Source organism: Poecile atricapillus, chromosome 23 (assembly GCF_030490865.1).
Source record: "Poecile atricapillus isolate bPoeAtr1 chromosome 23, bPoeAtr1.hap1, whole genome shotgun sequence".
Classification (NCBI taxonomy): domain Eukaryota; kingdom Metazoa; phylum Chordata; class Aves; order Passeriformes; family Paridae; genus Poecile; species Poecile atricapillus.
In genome coordinates this window covers 2,849,600-2,864,559 of record NC_081271.1, presented here as the reverse complement: position 1 = coordinate 2,864,559, position 14,960 = coordinate 2,849,600, and the positions used below count along the sequence as shown (strand labels likewise).

The 14,960-nt window shown below is 53.9% G+C and overlaps 2 protein-coding genes across 2 annotated transcripts; both read right to left on the bottom strand.

Moving 5' to 3' along the window:
• Window positions 1-1,121: 1,121 nt before the first annotated feature.
• LOC131587719 (pepsin B-like) lies at window positions 1,122-8,923 on the bottom strand. Its single transcript, XM_058855901.1, has 9 exons — window positions 8,286-8,923; window positions 7,344-7,494; window positions 6,834-6,951; window positions 6,562-6,680; window positions 5,742-5,941; window positions 4,472-4,594; window positions 3,607-3,751; window positions 1,536-1,634; window positions 1,122-1,368 (listed from the first exon to the last, which is right to left on the bottom strand). Exons 1-9 carry the CDS (start codon window positions 8,339-8,341, stop codon window positions 1,216-1,218), a joined length of 1,164 nt encoding a protein of 387 aa, XP_058711884.1. The 5' UTR covers window positions 8,342-8,923; the 3' UTR covers window positions 1,122-1,215.
• Window positions 8,924-9,699: 776 nt separating this feature from the next.
• Window positions 9,700-14,960, bottom strand: PGC (progastricsin). The gene is made up of 9 exons (XM_058856025.1): window positions 14,905-14,960; window positions 13,924-14,077; window positions 13,440-13,557; window positions 11,721-11,839; window positions 11,209-11,408; window positions 10,940-11,062; window positions 10,656-10,806; window positions 9,977-10,075; window positions 9,700-9,852 (listed from the first exon to the last, which is right to left on the bottom strand). The coding sequence occupies exons 1-9, from the start codon at window positions 14,958-14,960 to the stop codon at window positions 9,700-9,702; spliced, it is 1,173 nt and encodes a 390-aa protein (XP_058712008.1).

Below are 14,960 nucleotides of genomic sequence, written 5' to 3'. Positions count from 1 at the left end.
CACCAGGATCACACAGGGATCCTGCAGTTCCTCACACAGGGATCACACAGGGATCACACAGGGATCCTGCAGTTCCTCACACAGGGATCACACAGGGATCCTGCAGTTCCTCACACAGGGATCACACCAGGATCACACAGGGATCACACAGGGATCCTGCAGTTCCTCACACAGGGATCCTGCAGTTCCTCACACAGGGATCACACAGGGATCACACAGGGATCACACAGGGATCCTGCAGTTCCTCACACAGGGATCACACAGAGATCCTGCAGTTCCTCGCACCAGGATTTTGTCACTCCTTGCACCAGGATCCTGCAGCTGGTTGTGCCCATGGAGGGGAGCCATGGCCTCGAGGCTCGGGGGGCTTTGTTCCCTCTTTAGGGGTCCGGGTGTGCCAGGGAGGCTGTGCCAGGAGATTTGGGGTGAGATGAATTGGGGACAGGGGGCTGCAGCAGGAGGGGGCGGTGGGGACCCTGCCCAGCTGCAGCCAGGGCACTCCATGGCACCTCGAGTCCCCAGGTGACCCTGTCACCTCCCTGCCCGTGGCCACAGGATGGGGTTTCAGTGGCCAGGGCCATCCTGCTGGCAGTTTTGGCTGGAAACGGTGGATTTTTGGGATCTCCTGAGCATCACCCACACTGGACCTCAAGGACAGCTTCACCCTGCACCATCCCAATCCATCTGAGCCTGCTCCTCTCGGGGCCACCCACACCTCAAATCCCTCCTCCTCTCCCTCTTTGGAGGCTGCAGCCAGGAGTTTTTCCCCTGGAGAACAAACCCAGGGTGTTTTCCTCAACCTGAGCATCTTTGCTTTAATTCCTGATTTAATCCCTCATTTATTTGCAAATACACGTGGGCAAGTCCCCCTTGGAAACAACAAAAAACAAACCGAGGAACCTGGAGCTGTTCACACACAGCTGCTCCTGCTCCAAACTGGTTCCTGAAGCCTCCAGCAAGGGCTCAGCCTGAAATTCTCCCACTCATCCCAGTCTCCCAGCCAGCTCCAGCAGGGATCTGGGTGCCACGAAAAATAATTTTAAAAAGACCCCGAATTTGTCATTGCCGCAATCCAGAAACTCAGGGAGCACCTGGAAACCTCGAGCACGGGTTGGATTCACAGTCCTTTATTCACTGCTCATCACCACACCCGGATCTGAGGGAGGAGAAGGTTATTCCAGGGATAAAACCCCCCGTGGATGCTGCTCAGCATCCCTAGGATGCCCTGGCAAAGCCCACCCTGTTGTTGGCCAGGTCGAAGATGGAATAATACTGCCTGAGGAAGAGATTCCCGAGGATCCAGAGGGGCTGGCCACCGGCAGAGGACACGTAGGTGCTCTCCACCCCCACGGTGCAAATCCCATCATCCTGAGGAGAAAATAAAAGCCAATTCCAGCACAGTTCCCAAACCAATTCCCTCCCCACAGCCACAGGCAGGCAGCAGAAGCTCCGGGAAATGGGGTGCTGGGAAGAAACTCTGATTTTCTACTGGGCAGAACTGCAGGTTCCTGCTGGGATGGGGGAATCCCACCTACCTGCAGGACATAAACAGCGGGAGGCAGCGGGATCCAGGCTCCAGCGATGGCAAAGTAGAGGGTGGGCATTTCTGGGATGGTGCTGCAGTCAACGAGGAACTGCAGGAGAGGCAGGGAGGGGTCAGGACACCCTGGGCTGGCACTGGCCTTTGGCCACTGGTCAGCACAGCCACGCTCCCTAAGGGTCAGCACAGCCCTGATGGTGCCAGACCCACATTTACCAAATTATTTCATTTTTCCCCCACTGCAGGGCTGTTCCGGGGCTTTTCCTAATGGTGCCAGACCCACATTTACCAAATTATTTCATTTTTCCCCCACTGCAGGCCTGTTCTTGATGGAGCCAGAACTACATTTTTTATTTTTCCCCCACTGCAGGGCTGTTCTTGATGGAGCCAGAACCACATATTTTATTTTTCCCCCACTGCAGGGCTTTTCCTGATGGTGTCAGACCCACATTCACCAAATTATTTCATTTTTCCCCCACTGCAGGGCTGTTCCAGGGCTGCTCCTGATGCAGCCAGAGCCACATTTACCAAATTATTTCATTTTTCCCCCACTGCAGGGCCGTTCTTGATGGAGCCAGAACCACTTTTTTTATTTTTCCCCCACTGCAGAGCTACTCCTGATGCAGCCAGATCCTCATTTACCAAATTGTTTCATTTTTCCCCCACTGCAGGGCTGTTCCAGGGCTGTTCCTGATGCAGCCAGACCCACATTTACCAAATTATTTTATTTTCCCCCACTGCAGGGCTGTTCTTGATGGAGCCAGAACCACTTTTTTTTATTTTTCCCCCACTGCAGGGCTACTCCTGGTGGTGCCAGATCCACATTTACCAAATTATTTCATTTTTCCTCCACTGCAGGCCTGTTCCAGGGCTGTTCCTGATGCAGCCAGACCCACATTTACCAAATTATTTCATTTTTCCCCCACTGCAGGGCTGTTCTTGATGGAGCCAGAACCACATATTTTATTTTTCCCCCACTGCAGAGCTACTCCTGATGCAGCCAGATCCTCATTTACCAAATTATTTCATTTTCCCCCACTGCAGGGCTGTTCCAGGGCTGTTCCTGAGGCAGCCAGACCCACATTTACCAAATTATTTCATTTTTCCCTCACTGCAGGGCTACTCCTGGTGGTGCCAGACCCACATTTACCAAATTATTTAATTTTTCCCCCACTGCAGGGCTGTTCCAGGGCTGTTCCTGATGGTGCCAGACCCACATTTACCAAATTATTTCATTTTTCCCCCATTGCAGGGCTGTTCCAGGGCTGTTCCTGATGGTACCAGATCCACATTTACCAAATTATTTCATTTTTCCCCACTGCAGGGCTGTTCCGGGGCTTTTCCTAATGGTGCCAGACCCACATTTACCAAATTATTTCAATTTTCCCCCACTGCAGGGCTACTCCTGGTGGTGCCAGATCCTCATTTACCAAATTATTTCATTTTTCCCCCACTGCAGGGCTACTCCTGATGGTGCCAGACCCACATTTACCAAATTATTTCATTTTTCCCCCACTGCAGGCCTGTTCTTGATGGAGCCAGAACTACATTTTTTATTTTTCCCCCACTGCAGGGCTGTTCTTGATGGAGCCAGAACCACATATTTTATTTTTCCCCCACTGCAGGGCTTTTCCTGATGGTGTCAGATCCACATTCACCAAATTATTTCATTTTTCCCCCACTGCAGGGCTGTTCCAGGGCTGTTCCTGAGGCAGCCAGACCCACATTTACCAAATTATTTCATTTTTCCCCCACTGCAGGGCTGTTCCAGGGTTGTTCCTGAGGCAGTCAGACCCACATTTACCAAATTATTTCAATTTTCCCTCACTGCAGGGCTGTTCCAGGGCTGTTCCTGATGGTGCCAGACCCACATTTACCAAATTGTTTCATTTTTCCCCCAGTGCAAGGCTGTTCCAGGGATGTTCCAGGGCTGTTCCTGATGGTGCCAGACCCACATTTACCAAATTATTTCATTTTTCCCCCACTGCAGGCCTGTTCCAGGTGGGATATTTTGCTCTTTTGGGAACACTGGGATCTCAGCACCATCCCCACCCTGCCCCACCTACCCCATCATCGCTCTCCTGGGCGCCCAGAGCCTGCAGCAGGGCTGGCAGGAGGGGACCTGGGACGGTGAGCAGGAAGGTCCCCGTGTCCACAATCCCGTGACAACCTCGGCTGCACCAGCCAGTGACCTCCATCCCCACGGAAAACCTGGAAAAACAGCAGGAAAAGGCTTGGGAAATGTGAAAAACGAGGTTCACATAATTTTTATAGAATTTAAAAGTTTAATAAAAAAACAATTAGGAGAAAAAAAATAAAGTAAAGTATCCAGATCTGGCTGGGTGTCTCTGCATTCACGTCACTGACAAAGGATTGTCCCTTAAAAACAGAATCCTGCTACACATCCATAAATTCTCACACATATTCAGACATTCTTCTTAGGATCTTTGGTGTTCTTCTGTTTAGTTTTCTCTTGCCCCTTTCCCAATAGATCAATCCTCTTGGCACCATTGAGATTTACATTCTCTGATACCAGAAATGCAATAAATTCCTCCCCCCAGAGTTCTGGTCACTGCTGTCTTCATCTGGATAAGATTACAAATGCAGGAGTTTCTCTAGCTATTTTTTTTTCCCTCAGTCTTTGGGTTATACAAACAAAAGCAGTTTTTATTTTAATACTATGCCATAACCTAACATATATATATATATATATATATATATGTATGTATGTATGTATTATACCACTATTTCTAAATTTCATCAATAACAGAAATAAAGAAAACTATATTAACACAACAAAAATTTCTCATTCTTATACACATAACATTCATTTTAATATTTGTGAAAAGCCAACAATATAAAATGTATCTATAACAGGAAACCTTCCCAAAGCTTTCCCAAACCCCCTCTGAGCCGTGGCACGGCGCTCACCCCTCGATGTTGATCTTCCAGTACAATTCCTGGATCACGGGAGCCCATAAAACCTCCCCGGAGAAGAGCTGGGGGTCAACCCCCCCCAGGATGACTTCCCCACCGTAATTGTATGTTGGGTTGCTGGAAAGACACAAAATCAGCCCAAAATCTGAATAAAATCAGCCCCAAATGTGAATTTCTGCTCCCTAATGACTTCCTCACTGCAATTATATGTCAGGATTGCTGGAAAGACACAAAATCAGCCCAAAATCTGAATAAAATCAGCCCCAAATGTGGATTTCTGCTCCCTAATGACTTCCTCACCATAATTATATGTCAGGATTGCTGGAAAGACACAAAATCAGCCCCAAAATCTGAAATCAGCCCAAAATCTTAATGAAATCAAAAACCCCAAATGTGGATTTCTGCTCCCTAATGACTTCCCCACCATAATTATATGTCAGGATTGCTGGAAAGACACAAAATCAACCCAAAATCTTAATAAAATCAGCCCCAAATGTGGATTTCTGCTCCCTAATGACTTCCTCACCATAATTATATGTCAGGATTGCTGGAAAGACACAAAATCAGCCCCAAAATCTGAAATCAGCCCAAAATCTGAATAAAATCAGCCCCAAATGTGGATTTCTGCTCCCTAATGACTTCCCCACCATAATTACATGTCAGGATTGCTGGAAAGACACAAAATCAGCCCAAAATCTGAAATCAGCCCAAAATCTGAATAAAATCAGCCCCAAATGTGGATTTCTGCTCCCTAATGACTTCCTCACCATAATTATATGTCAGGATTGCTGGAAAGACACAAAATCAGCCCAAAATCTGAATAAAATCAGCCCCAAATGTGAATTTCTGCTCCACAATGACTTCCCCACCATAATTATATGTCAGGATTGCTGGAAAGACACAAAATCAGCCCCAAAATCTGAATAAAATCAGCCCCAAATGTGGATTTCTGCTCCCTAATGACTTCCTCACCATAATTATATGGCAGGATTGCTGGAAAGACACAAAATCGGCTCCAAAATCTGAAATCAGCCCAAAATCTGAATAAAATCAGCCCCAAATGTGAATTTCTGCTCCCTAATGACTTCCCCATCGTAATTACATGTCAGGATTGCTGGAAGGACACAAAATCAGCCCCAAAATCTGAAATCAGCCCAAAATCTGAATAAAATCAGCCCCAAAATTGGGATTTTTTTCCCCACAGAAAGCTGAGGAGCACGGAGAAGGTGCGGATGGAGGGAAGGACGGATCCTGGGGCTCTCACCGGGAGAAGTAGAAGCTGAAGATGGGTTTGCTGAGCTGCTCCTGCCACAGCAAATTCTGCAGCAACGTGGGGAAACCAGGGATGGCAACGCCCGGGTAAGCCAGGCCCAAAATCCCATCGAAATCCAGGTAGTAGAAGGGTCTGCTGGGCTCATCCAGGCTCAGGCCGAATTCCTGGTTGCTGAGGGTGATGTTCTGGATCTGCAGGGAGAGGGAAGGTGCTGGGAGATGTCAGGAATTGGTCCCAAAGGTGAATGTGCCCTGGGAGAGGCTGAGCCCATCGCTGCTGGGGTCAGGAGCAGCCTGACTCGCAGTTCTGTCCCCTCATCCTTTTTGTTCTACAGAAATAAAACACCCACAAACCCAGTTTTGCCTCTAAAATCAGTTGAAAATGGTGTTTTCTCCACCTGCAAGCCTCGCACAGAGCGTTCCTTTCTGTCCTGGAAGCACAAAGCTTGGATGGACACAAAGCAAATCCTTGTGGCCAAAGAAATCCTTCCCTTATCCCTGAGCAGGGCTGGAAAGCCCAGAGGACTGGGAATGGGTTTGTTTGCAGTTCCCAATCTCAGAGTGAATTCACTCTGACACACCTTAAATGAATCAGGAACCAATCCCCAGAATAAAGAGGCACTTTTAATTTTTACCCCACTTCAGGCCTGTTCCAGGTGGGATATTTTGCTATTTTAAGGTAAAAAAAAGAAAGTTTTTGGGTTTTTTTTCTTAAAAAACGGTTTTAAGCAGCCTGAATTTTTAAGGAAATTGAGTTTTTAAGCCAGTTGGGTTTGTTTTTCCCTGTGTCCATGCCCTCAGGGCTCACTCACTGTCACAGTGTCACATCCCAACACCACGGACAGGTCCCCAAAGCCGTAGCTCAGGGTGTAGCTGGCACCGGTGCCCAGGAAGGTGGAGGACAGGCTGTGGTTGAACCTGGCATGATCCTCTGCAGGGACAGAAGGTGACAGCCCCCAGGTCACAGCCCCGACCCCACAGAGACAGGGAATGGGGCATAAATCCAGTCCCACCGGGTTGGTGGCCCCAAAGCCCCTTGGGTGGCCCTGTCCCAGCTGCCAGGGGTGTCCCCAGGGGTGCTCACCACAGGCTGGGCTCTGGCAGTAGGTGGAGGGCACCCACAGGTTGGCAGAGCCGGTGTCAAAGATCACCAGGAAATTTTGGGGAGGGGTCCCGATGCCGATCTCCCCGAAGTAGAAGGTCTGTGAACGAGAGCTTGGGTGGGTTCCTGCTCCTGCCTGCTTTTTTGGATGAGGTTTCTGAACCCCAAAGCGCTGCTCGTGGGCACCAAAGCACAAAAAGGGACAATGATTTGCCCTGGGCAGGGTCAGGAATGGTGTGGATCCACCCTGGAAACATCAATTCTGCTTTTCTGGAGAAGGGATTTCCCTGTCTGAACTCCAGCTGATGTCTCCTGCCCTCCCAGCACCACCCAGCCCACGGGGCCAGCCTAAACCCCCCAAAAAACCCTTCCCAAAGCCCTGAACTGGGCAGTGGGAGGGAGCTGAGCCCCCCCAGCAGCCAGGAAAGCCAAGAAGGGCTCCCCAAAGAGCCAAGCCAGCCCAGAGGGGAAAGGAAAAGCCCCAGCTCTCACGTCCAGGTGGTTCAGCAGAGGTTCATAAGCCACAGCCCCTCCGAGCTGGTATTTCCTCCCTGGGTCCCCTCGCAGGTCACTCAGGAACCCCTCGGGCAGCCCCTTCTGTCTCATCACCTCCTGCACGGACCTGCCCTTCCTCAGGGTGATCCTGTGGGGCACAGAGATCCAGCTGGGCACCCTGTGCTGGGGCTGAGCCCCCCTCCAGGCACAGCCCTCATCCTCACCCTCATCCTCACCTCCAGACCCCTCATCCTCACCCCATACCCCTCATCGTCATCCTGCCCAGACCCTTCATCATCATCCTTCCCAGACCCCTCATCATCATCATCCTGCCCAGAACCCTCATCATCATCCTCACCCCATACCCCTCATCGTCATCCTGCCCAGAACTCTCATCATCATCCTGCCCAGAACCCTCATCATCATCCTCACCTCCAGACCCCTCACCCTGCCTCCAGACCCCTCATCATCATCCTGCCCAGACCCTTCATCATCATCCTTCCCAGACCCCTCATCATCATCCTTCCCAGACCCCTCATCATCATCCTTCCCAGACCCCTCATCATCATCCTTCCCAGACCCCTCATCATCATCATCATCCTGCCCAGACCCTTCATCATCATCCTGCCCAGAGCCCTCATCATCATCCTCACCCCCAGACCCCTCACCCTGCCTCCAGACCCCTCACCCCCATCCTCAGCCCAGACCCCTCATCCTCACCCTCGCCCCCAGACCCCTCATCCTCATCCTTGTCCCCAGACCCCTCATCATCATCCTGCCCAGAGCCTTCATCATCGTCCTCTCCTCCAGACGCCTCACCCTGCCTCCAGACCCCCCATCCTCACCCCATTCTCACCCCAGACCCCTCACCCTTCCTCCAGACCCCCCATCCTCACCCCATTCTCACCCCATACCCCTCATCCTCACCCCCAGACCCACCTGAGCGTTCCGTCCCCGAGTGGGAGGCACAGCAGGGTCAGCAGCAGTCCCCACATGTCGCTGGCGGTGGCGGTGGCTCGGTGGCAGCTCCGTGGCCAGGACAGGCTGGGAATGGGCAGATCCGTGCCCAGCTCCTTCCTCCTGCCCTCACTCCCTGCTCCCACCCTCGCTTTGGTCACCACATCCACCCTGATTTCCCTCCTCACCCAGCTCAGCGCCTCCCATACCGAGACCAAACACGGGACGTCTGATAAAAAGCGAAATGCTGTCCTTATCACCCAGCTAAAGGCTTTTTCTCTCGAGCTTTCCAGAAAACAAAGGCAAAAAAACCACACACACCCTTTCCAGCGAATGGAAATTCCTGCTGCTGGTGTTCTGGGAATGGGCAGGAGCAGCCGTGTTTCAGGTGCCTGCAGACCTGCTGGCCGCTTCCATCCAAGTTTTTGGGCGTGGAATGATGTTTGGAATCTTCAGAAGCTTGGAAATCCCCCCGAGTTTCCCTTTCTCCTCCATCGTATCCTGATGGATCTGCCTTGGCCTGGGCAGATCCTGCAGGGAGCAAAGGGGACAGTGAGGACCAGCAGGGACCAGCAGAGCCTGTCCCCTCCTGCCACCACCACCCTGTTTCCAGCAGAAAATTCCCATTCCAGAGGGAAGAGGAGGAGGAGGAGGAGGAGGAGGAGGAGGAACCATCCTTCTCCACTGTCCACGCCCACTTAATCTCGGTCCCAGCGCACTCAGCCTGTGTCAATATTTTGACACGAAGCTCGGAGCACTTTGTGTCCTTCCCCCAGGAAGTGACAGAGCCGTGAGCACATCTGGGAACGAGCTCCGGTGATAAAGAACATCCAAGGAACAGCTCTGGATCCTGGGAAAGAGCGGGGTCACCCAACCTCCCCTCGCCCAGGGTGTTCCCCGTCCCCTTCAGCCACACCCTGCAATTCCTGATATTCCCAGGGCAGTTTTCCCAGGCTGAGCAGCCCCACGTCAGGGTTTAGGGGTCATTTGGGTATGGTGACTCACCTCACAGCCTCAGATTCCCGCTTGGATAAACCACAGGGCTTGGGCAAACCTTTTTCAGCCTCAGGGAAGCTCAGGGGCTTCTCCCCTGAGGTTTCCTGAGGGTTGGGGGTGGAATCTGCCCATCCTTGGGGCTTTATCCCCGGGCCTGGAGCTCATCCCAGCGCTTCCCTTGCTGGAGAAAGGGATTGTGAGCCACGGAACCCCTCAGGCTCAGGCCAACAAACCCAGGGGCTCAGAGACCATTTGGGATTTTCGGGTTTATTCGTTACAGGAGGCGGTGAGGACACACCCACACACAAATCCCGAGGGATGGGGACGGAAAGGAACAGAAAGGTCCCTGGGAATGCCGTGGCACTCCATGGGCTGGGAGAGGGGCCGGAATTTGCTCCCTCTAGGCCGACGGGGCGAAGCCCACGCGGTTGTTGGCCATGTCGAAGACGGTGTAATATTCCTTCAGGAAAATGTCTCCCAGGATCCAGAGGGGCTGCCCGTCCTGGGAGGGCAGGTAGGTGACCTCGATGCCCAGGGTGCAGTAGCCATTGCTCTGCAGGAGGGGAATAACGGGGCTCAGCAGCTCCAGCAGGCGCGGGGCGAGCGGCGCCGCTGCCCGGGGAGCTCCGCGCTCCTCCCGGAGCCGCGGGAATTCTCCGGATGGATCCCACACGTACGTTCAGGACATAGGCGGAGGGGGAGAGCGGGAGCTGAGCGCCGCCGATGCTGAAGGTGATGGTGGGCATGCTCTGGGTGTTGTCGCAGTCCACTGCGTACTGTGGGGACACGAGGTGGTGGCAGGGAGGGGACAGAGGCCATCGCGTGCCAGCGTGACCGACGCTCCCTCCCCTGCCACCGTGGGGTCATGGAATGCTTGGGGTGGGAAGGGAACTTAAACATCACCCAGAGCCTCTCCACACTTTCCACCATCCCAGGCTGCTCCAGCCTGGCCTTGGACGCTCCCAGGGATCCAGGGGCAGCCACAGCTGCTCTGGGAAATCCATCCCAGGGCCTGCCCACCCTCACTGAGAGGAATTCCTCCCTGTATCAAACCTAAATTTCCTCTTGTTCAATCTGAACCCATTTCCCCTTGTCCTGTCACTCCCTTGTCCCAAGTCCCTCTCCGGCTTCTCCGTAGCCCCTTCAGATCCTGGAATGGGCTGTGAGGTTTCCACACCATGTGAGGTTTCCACACCATGTTCTCCTCTCCAGGCTGAACATCCCCACCTTTCTCAGCCTCATGTCCCCTCATCCTGTCATGCCTGCAGTCCCTTGTCCTGCAGCTGCCACATGACTTTTGTGGGCTCTGATTCCCGTGCAGGCTCCCCACTGCTCCAGACCCCCCAAAATCCCCACACTCACCCCATAGCTGGTCTCCTGGGCTCCCAGGGCCTCCAGGATGCTCTGCATGTACTCCTGGGGCACTGTCAGCAGGAATGTCCCCGTGTCCACGATGGCCTGGCAGCCCTGGCTGCACCAGCCGGTCATTGACTGCCCGATGGCAAACCTGGCAGGGGAACGGGGACAAGGCCGTGGCTTTGGGCACCTGCTGGCCCCTAAACCCAAAACATCGAGTCCCAGACCCTGCAAAGCTGCAGCTGAGCCACGGCGTGGTGGCCAGAGGTACAAACACCACTCACTCCTCAAGTGCCACCTGCCAGTAAAGCTCCTGTGTCACCGGCACCCATGTGATGTCCCCCTGGAAGAGCTGAGGGTCGACACCCCCGAGGATGAGCTCTCCCCCATACTCATAGGTGGGCTGGCTGCAAAAAAAAAAACCAGTCACAGCAGCAGAAATCAGGAAATTCATGTGGTAATCATGGGCTAGAGAGGGATAAATCCCCAGGGAACCCTCATGGGGACAGGCAGGGCACACCAGGACCTGCAGAGCGCCCTGGAATGTTTTTACCGTGAGAAGTAAAAGCTGAAGATGGGCTCAGCGAGCTGGTTCTGCTCCAGCATCCCCTCCAGAGCTGTGGCCATCCCTCCCACTGCCAGAGAGGGGTAGGCCATGCCCAGGATGCCATCGAAATCCGCAAAGTAGAAAGGCTGGGTGGGCTCGTCCTGGCTGAGCCCGAACGCCTGGTTTGTGACAGTGATGCTCTGGATCTGCAGGGGAAGGGGATCCGAGCTCAGCCAGGCAAAGCCGAGGCAGGGCTGCTGCTCTGAAAGCGCTGCAGGGTCACAGCTGCTGCCAACAGCGCCAGGCAGAGGGGAAAATCGGGAAAAAACCCAGGAATTGGGTTAAAAGCCAGCCCAAGGCCAGCTGGGTGACTGAGGGTGGCAGGAAAGGCTTCGTGTCCACCCAGGGTTTGTCCAGGTCCAGCACAGGACATGAGATGGGCCCTTTGGCTGCTCCAGGGCTCATCCCATGGGGCAGGACACGGCAGGGGAGGCAGGGATGGCACGGGCAGCACTCACCCTGAGCGTGTCAGAGCCCAGCACCATGGTGACAGAGCCGCTGCCGTAGGACACCGTGGAGGACTGGCCACTGGGGGTGAAGGTGGCCGAGTCACTGGCCTTGAACTTGGCGTGGTTGACTGGGGGAGAGAGGAGAGAGGGAAGCCCTGGGCATGGGCTGCAGTGGGATTTCACTGCTGGATATTCCCCTGGGATAATTCCCAAGGAGCAGGCCCTGTGCTGCAGTGGGATTTCACTGCTGGATATTCCATTGGGATAATTCCCAAGGAGCAGCTCCTGTGCTGCAGTGGGATTTCACTGCTGGATATTCCCCTGGGATAATTCCCAAGGAGCAGATCCTGTGCTGCAGTGGGATTTCACTGCTGGATATTCCATTGGGATAATTCCCAAGGAGCAGCTCCTGTGCTGCAGTGGGATTTCACTGCTGGATATTCCATTGGGATAATTCCCAAGGAGCAGTTCCTGTGCTGCAGTGGGATTTCACTGCTGGATATTCCATTGAGATAATTCCCAAGGAGCAGCTCCTGTGCTGCAGTGGAATTTCACTGCTGGATATTCCCCTGGGATAATTCCCAAGGAGCAGGCCCTGTGCTGCAGTGGGATTTCACTGCTGGATATTCCCCTGGGATAATTCCCAAGGAGCAGGCCCTGTGCTGCAGTGGGATTTCACTGCTGGATATTCCATTGGGACAATTCCCAAGGAGCAGTTCCTGTGCTGCAGTGGGATTTCACTGCTGGATATTCCATTGGGATAATTCCCAAGGAGCAGTTCCTGTGCTGCAGTGGGATTTCACTGCTGGATATTCCCCTGGGACAATTCCCAAGGAGCAGTTCCTGTGCTGCAGTGGGATTTCACTGCTGGATATTCCCCTGGGATAATTCCCAAGGAGCAGCTCCTGTGCTGCAGTGGGATTTCACTGCTGGATATTCCATTGGGATAATTCCCAAGGAGCAGCTCCTGTGCTGCAGTGGGATTTCACTGCTGGATATTCCCCTGGGATAATTCCCAAGGAGCAGCTCCTGTGCTGCAGTGGGATTTCACTGCTGGATATTCCATTGGGATAATTCCCAAGGAGCAGATCCTGGGGATGGGGACAGGCTGCTCCTCTGTCCTGTGGTTCTCTTTCGGGTTGTGGGCTTTGCATCCCAGTTTTGCCTGGATCGCTCTCCAGGCATTTTAGCATTTCTGTTTTTCATACATTTGTAATCCTGCAATTCTTTAGTGCAGACTGAACTCCACGGACAGCGCTGGCTGCTCTCTTCACATCACAGGGGGCACAAGGGCAAAGCCCTCACAGTGAAATCCCCATCGCTCTCCCGCAATTCCCAATTTTCCTCTTCCCTCTGCCCGGCCAGGGAGCACCCCTGAGATTCCTGGGATGGCTGTGGGGGTTCAGCTGTCTCCCTTAGCCAGGCAGAGGGCTCTGAGCTTCCCCAGGAAGGCAGCAGCTATCCCAGATCAGCATCCCGGGGTCATTTCTGGTCTGGCATCGTGATGTCCCCACCGTGACAGGGGAAGGATGTGGAAGAACAGGGACAAGGACGTGGCTTTGGGCACCCTCTGGCACCTAAACCCATCTTGGCTTGGTCAGTCTGGGATGCTCTGAAACGCAGGGAGCCTGGAGCCCTGCAGTGCCGGGACAGTGGGTACTAATTAGTGAGTGCTAATTACTCCTAGGAGCAGTAATAGCTCCGCTCACAGCACCCCGGGGTACTCACAGCAAGCGGGACTCTTGCAGTCCGTGGAGGGCACCCACAGGTTGGAGGAGCCGGTGTCAAAGAGCACCAAAAACTTCTGGGGGGGCTCCCCAATGCTGATCTCCCCAAAATAGGAGGACTGAGAAAAAAAAAAACCCAGAATTTCCATTGGCCACAGCCTCAGGGACAGACCAGGATTCCCCCTGGCATCTTAAACCCACCCAGGCAGGAGCAGACTGAGCTCTCATCCTGCTTTTACTGCCCCACAAAGTGAAATATTAAATCATTATTGAGGGTTTGTTTCATACAGAAAAGCCTCACTCTTTGTGGCTGGGGATCAACTTCCTTGAGGTTTAAAACAGAAGCTTAAAAGAGTGGGGAAAAAATCAATTTAAGAATGCGGGGAAAAGCAATTTCTCAGTCCTGGAGGCTCAGGGGAGTCCAGATTGCTGTGGCAGCTGGGAAGGAGGAAGGGCAGGCAGGAGGGGGAGTGTGGGGCACTCACATCCAGGTGGTTGGTGATGGGCTCCCTCACCACCGAGCCCTGCCTGGGCTGGTATTTCTTCACTGAATCATATTTAATGTTCTTCAGGAAATCATCCAGCACCCCAGCTGCCCTCATCTTGTCCCGGATGGACAGGCCTTTCTTCAGACTGATCCTGCACCCAGAGAGGCAAAACACAACAAACACAGCAGGAAATAAGATTTGGGCATTTTCAAAGGCTCAGTTCTGTGGGCTCCTTTGAGCCACGAGAGGAGCTCTCCATGTTCCAGGAGCTCCCCATGCCCCAGGAGCTCTCCAGATCCCAGGAGCTCCCCACATTCCAGGAATTCCCCATGCCCCAGTAGCTGCTCCCCATGTCCCAGGAGCTCCCCATGCCCCAGGAGCTCCCCACATCCCAGGAGCTCTCCACTCCTCAGGAGTTCTCCAGACCCCAGGAGCTCTCCAGACCCCAGGAGCTCTCCAGACCCCAGGAGCTGCTCTCCAGATCCCAGGAGCTGCTCTCCATTCCCCAGGAGCTCTCCAGATCCCAGGAGCTCTCCATGCCCCAGGAGCTCCCCATGCCCCAGGAGCTCTCCACTCCCCAGGAGCTCTCCACTCCCCAGGAGCTCTCCATGCCCCAGGAGCTCTCCACTCCCCAGGAGCTCCCCACTCCCCAGGAGCTCTCCATGCCCCAGGAGCTCCCCACTCCCCAGGAGCTTCCCACTCCCCAGGAGCTCTCCATGCCCCAGGAGCTCCCCACTCCCCAGGAGCTCCCCACTCCCCAGGAGCTCCCTATGTCCCAGGAGCTCTCCATGCCCCAGGAGCTCCCCACTCCCCAGGAGCTTCCCACTCCCCAGGAGCTCTCCATGCCCCAGGAGCTCTCCATGCCCCAGGAGCTCCCCATGCCCCAGGAGCTGCCCGGGGCTGTGACCAGCTCGTGGAGCTGCAGGACTCCGCGGTCCCAGAGCATCCTCACGCTCCTCTCCCTGCCCTCTCACCCACCTCACCGCCCCCTCCGCCAGCTGCAGACACGCCAGGACCACCAGGATCCACTTCAT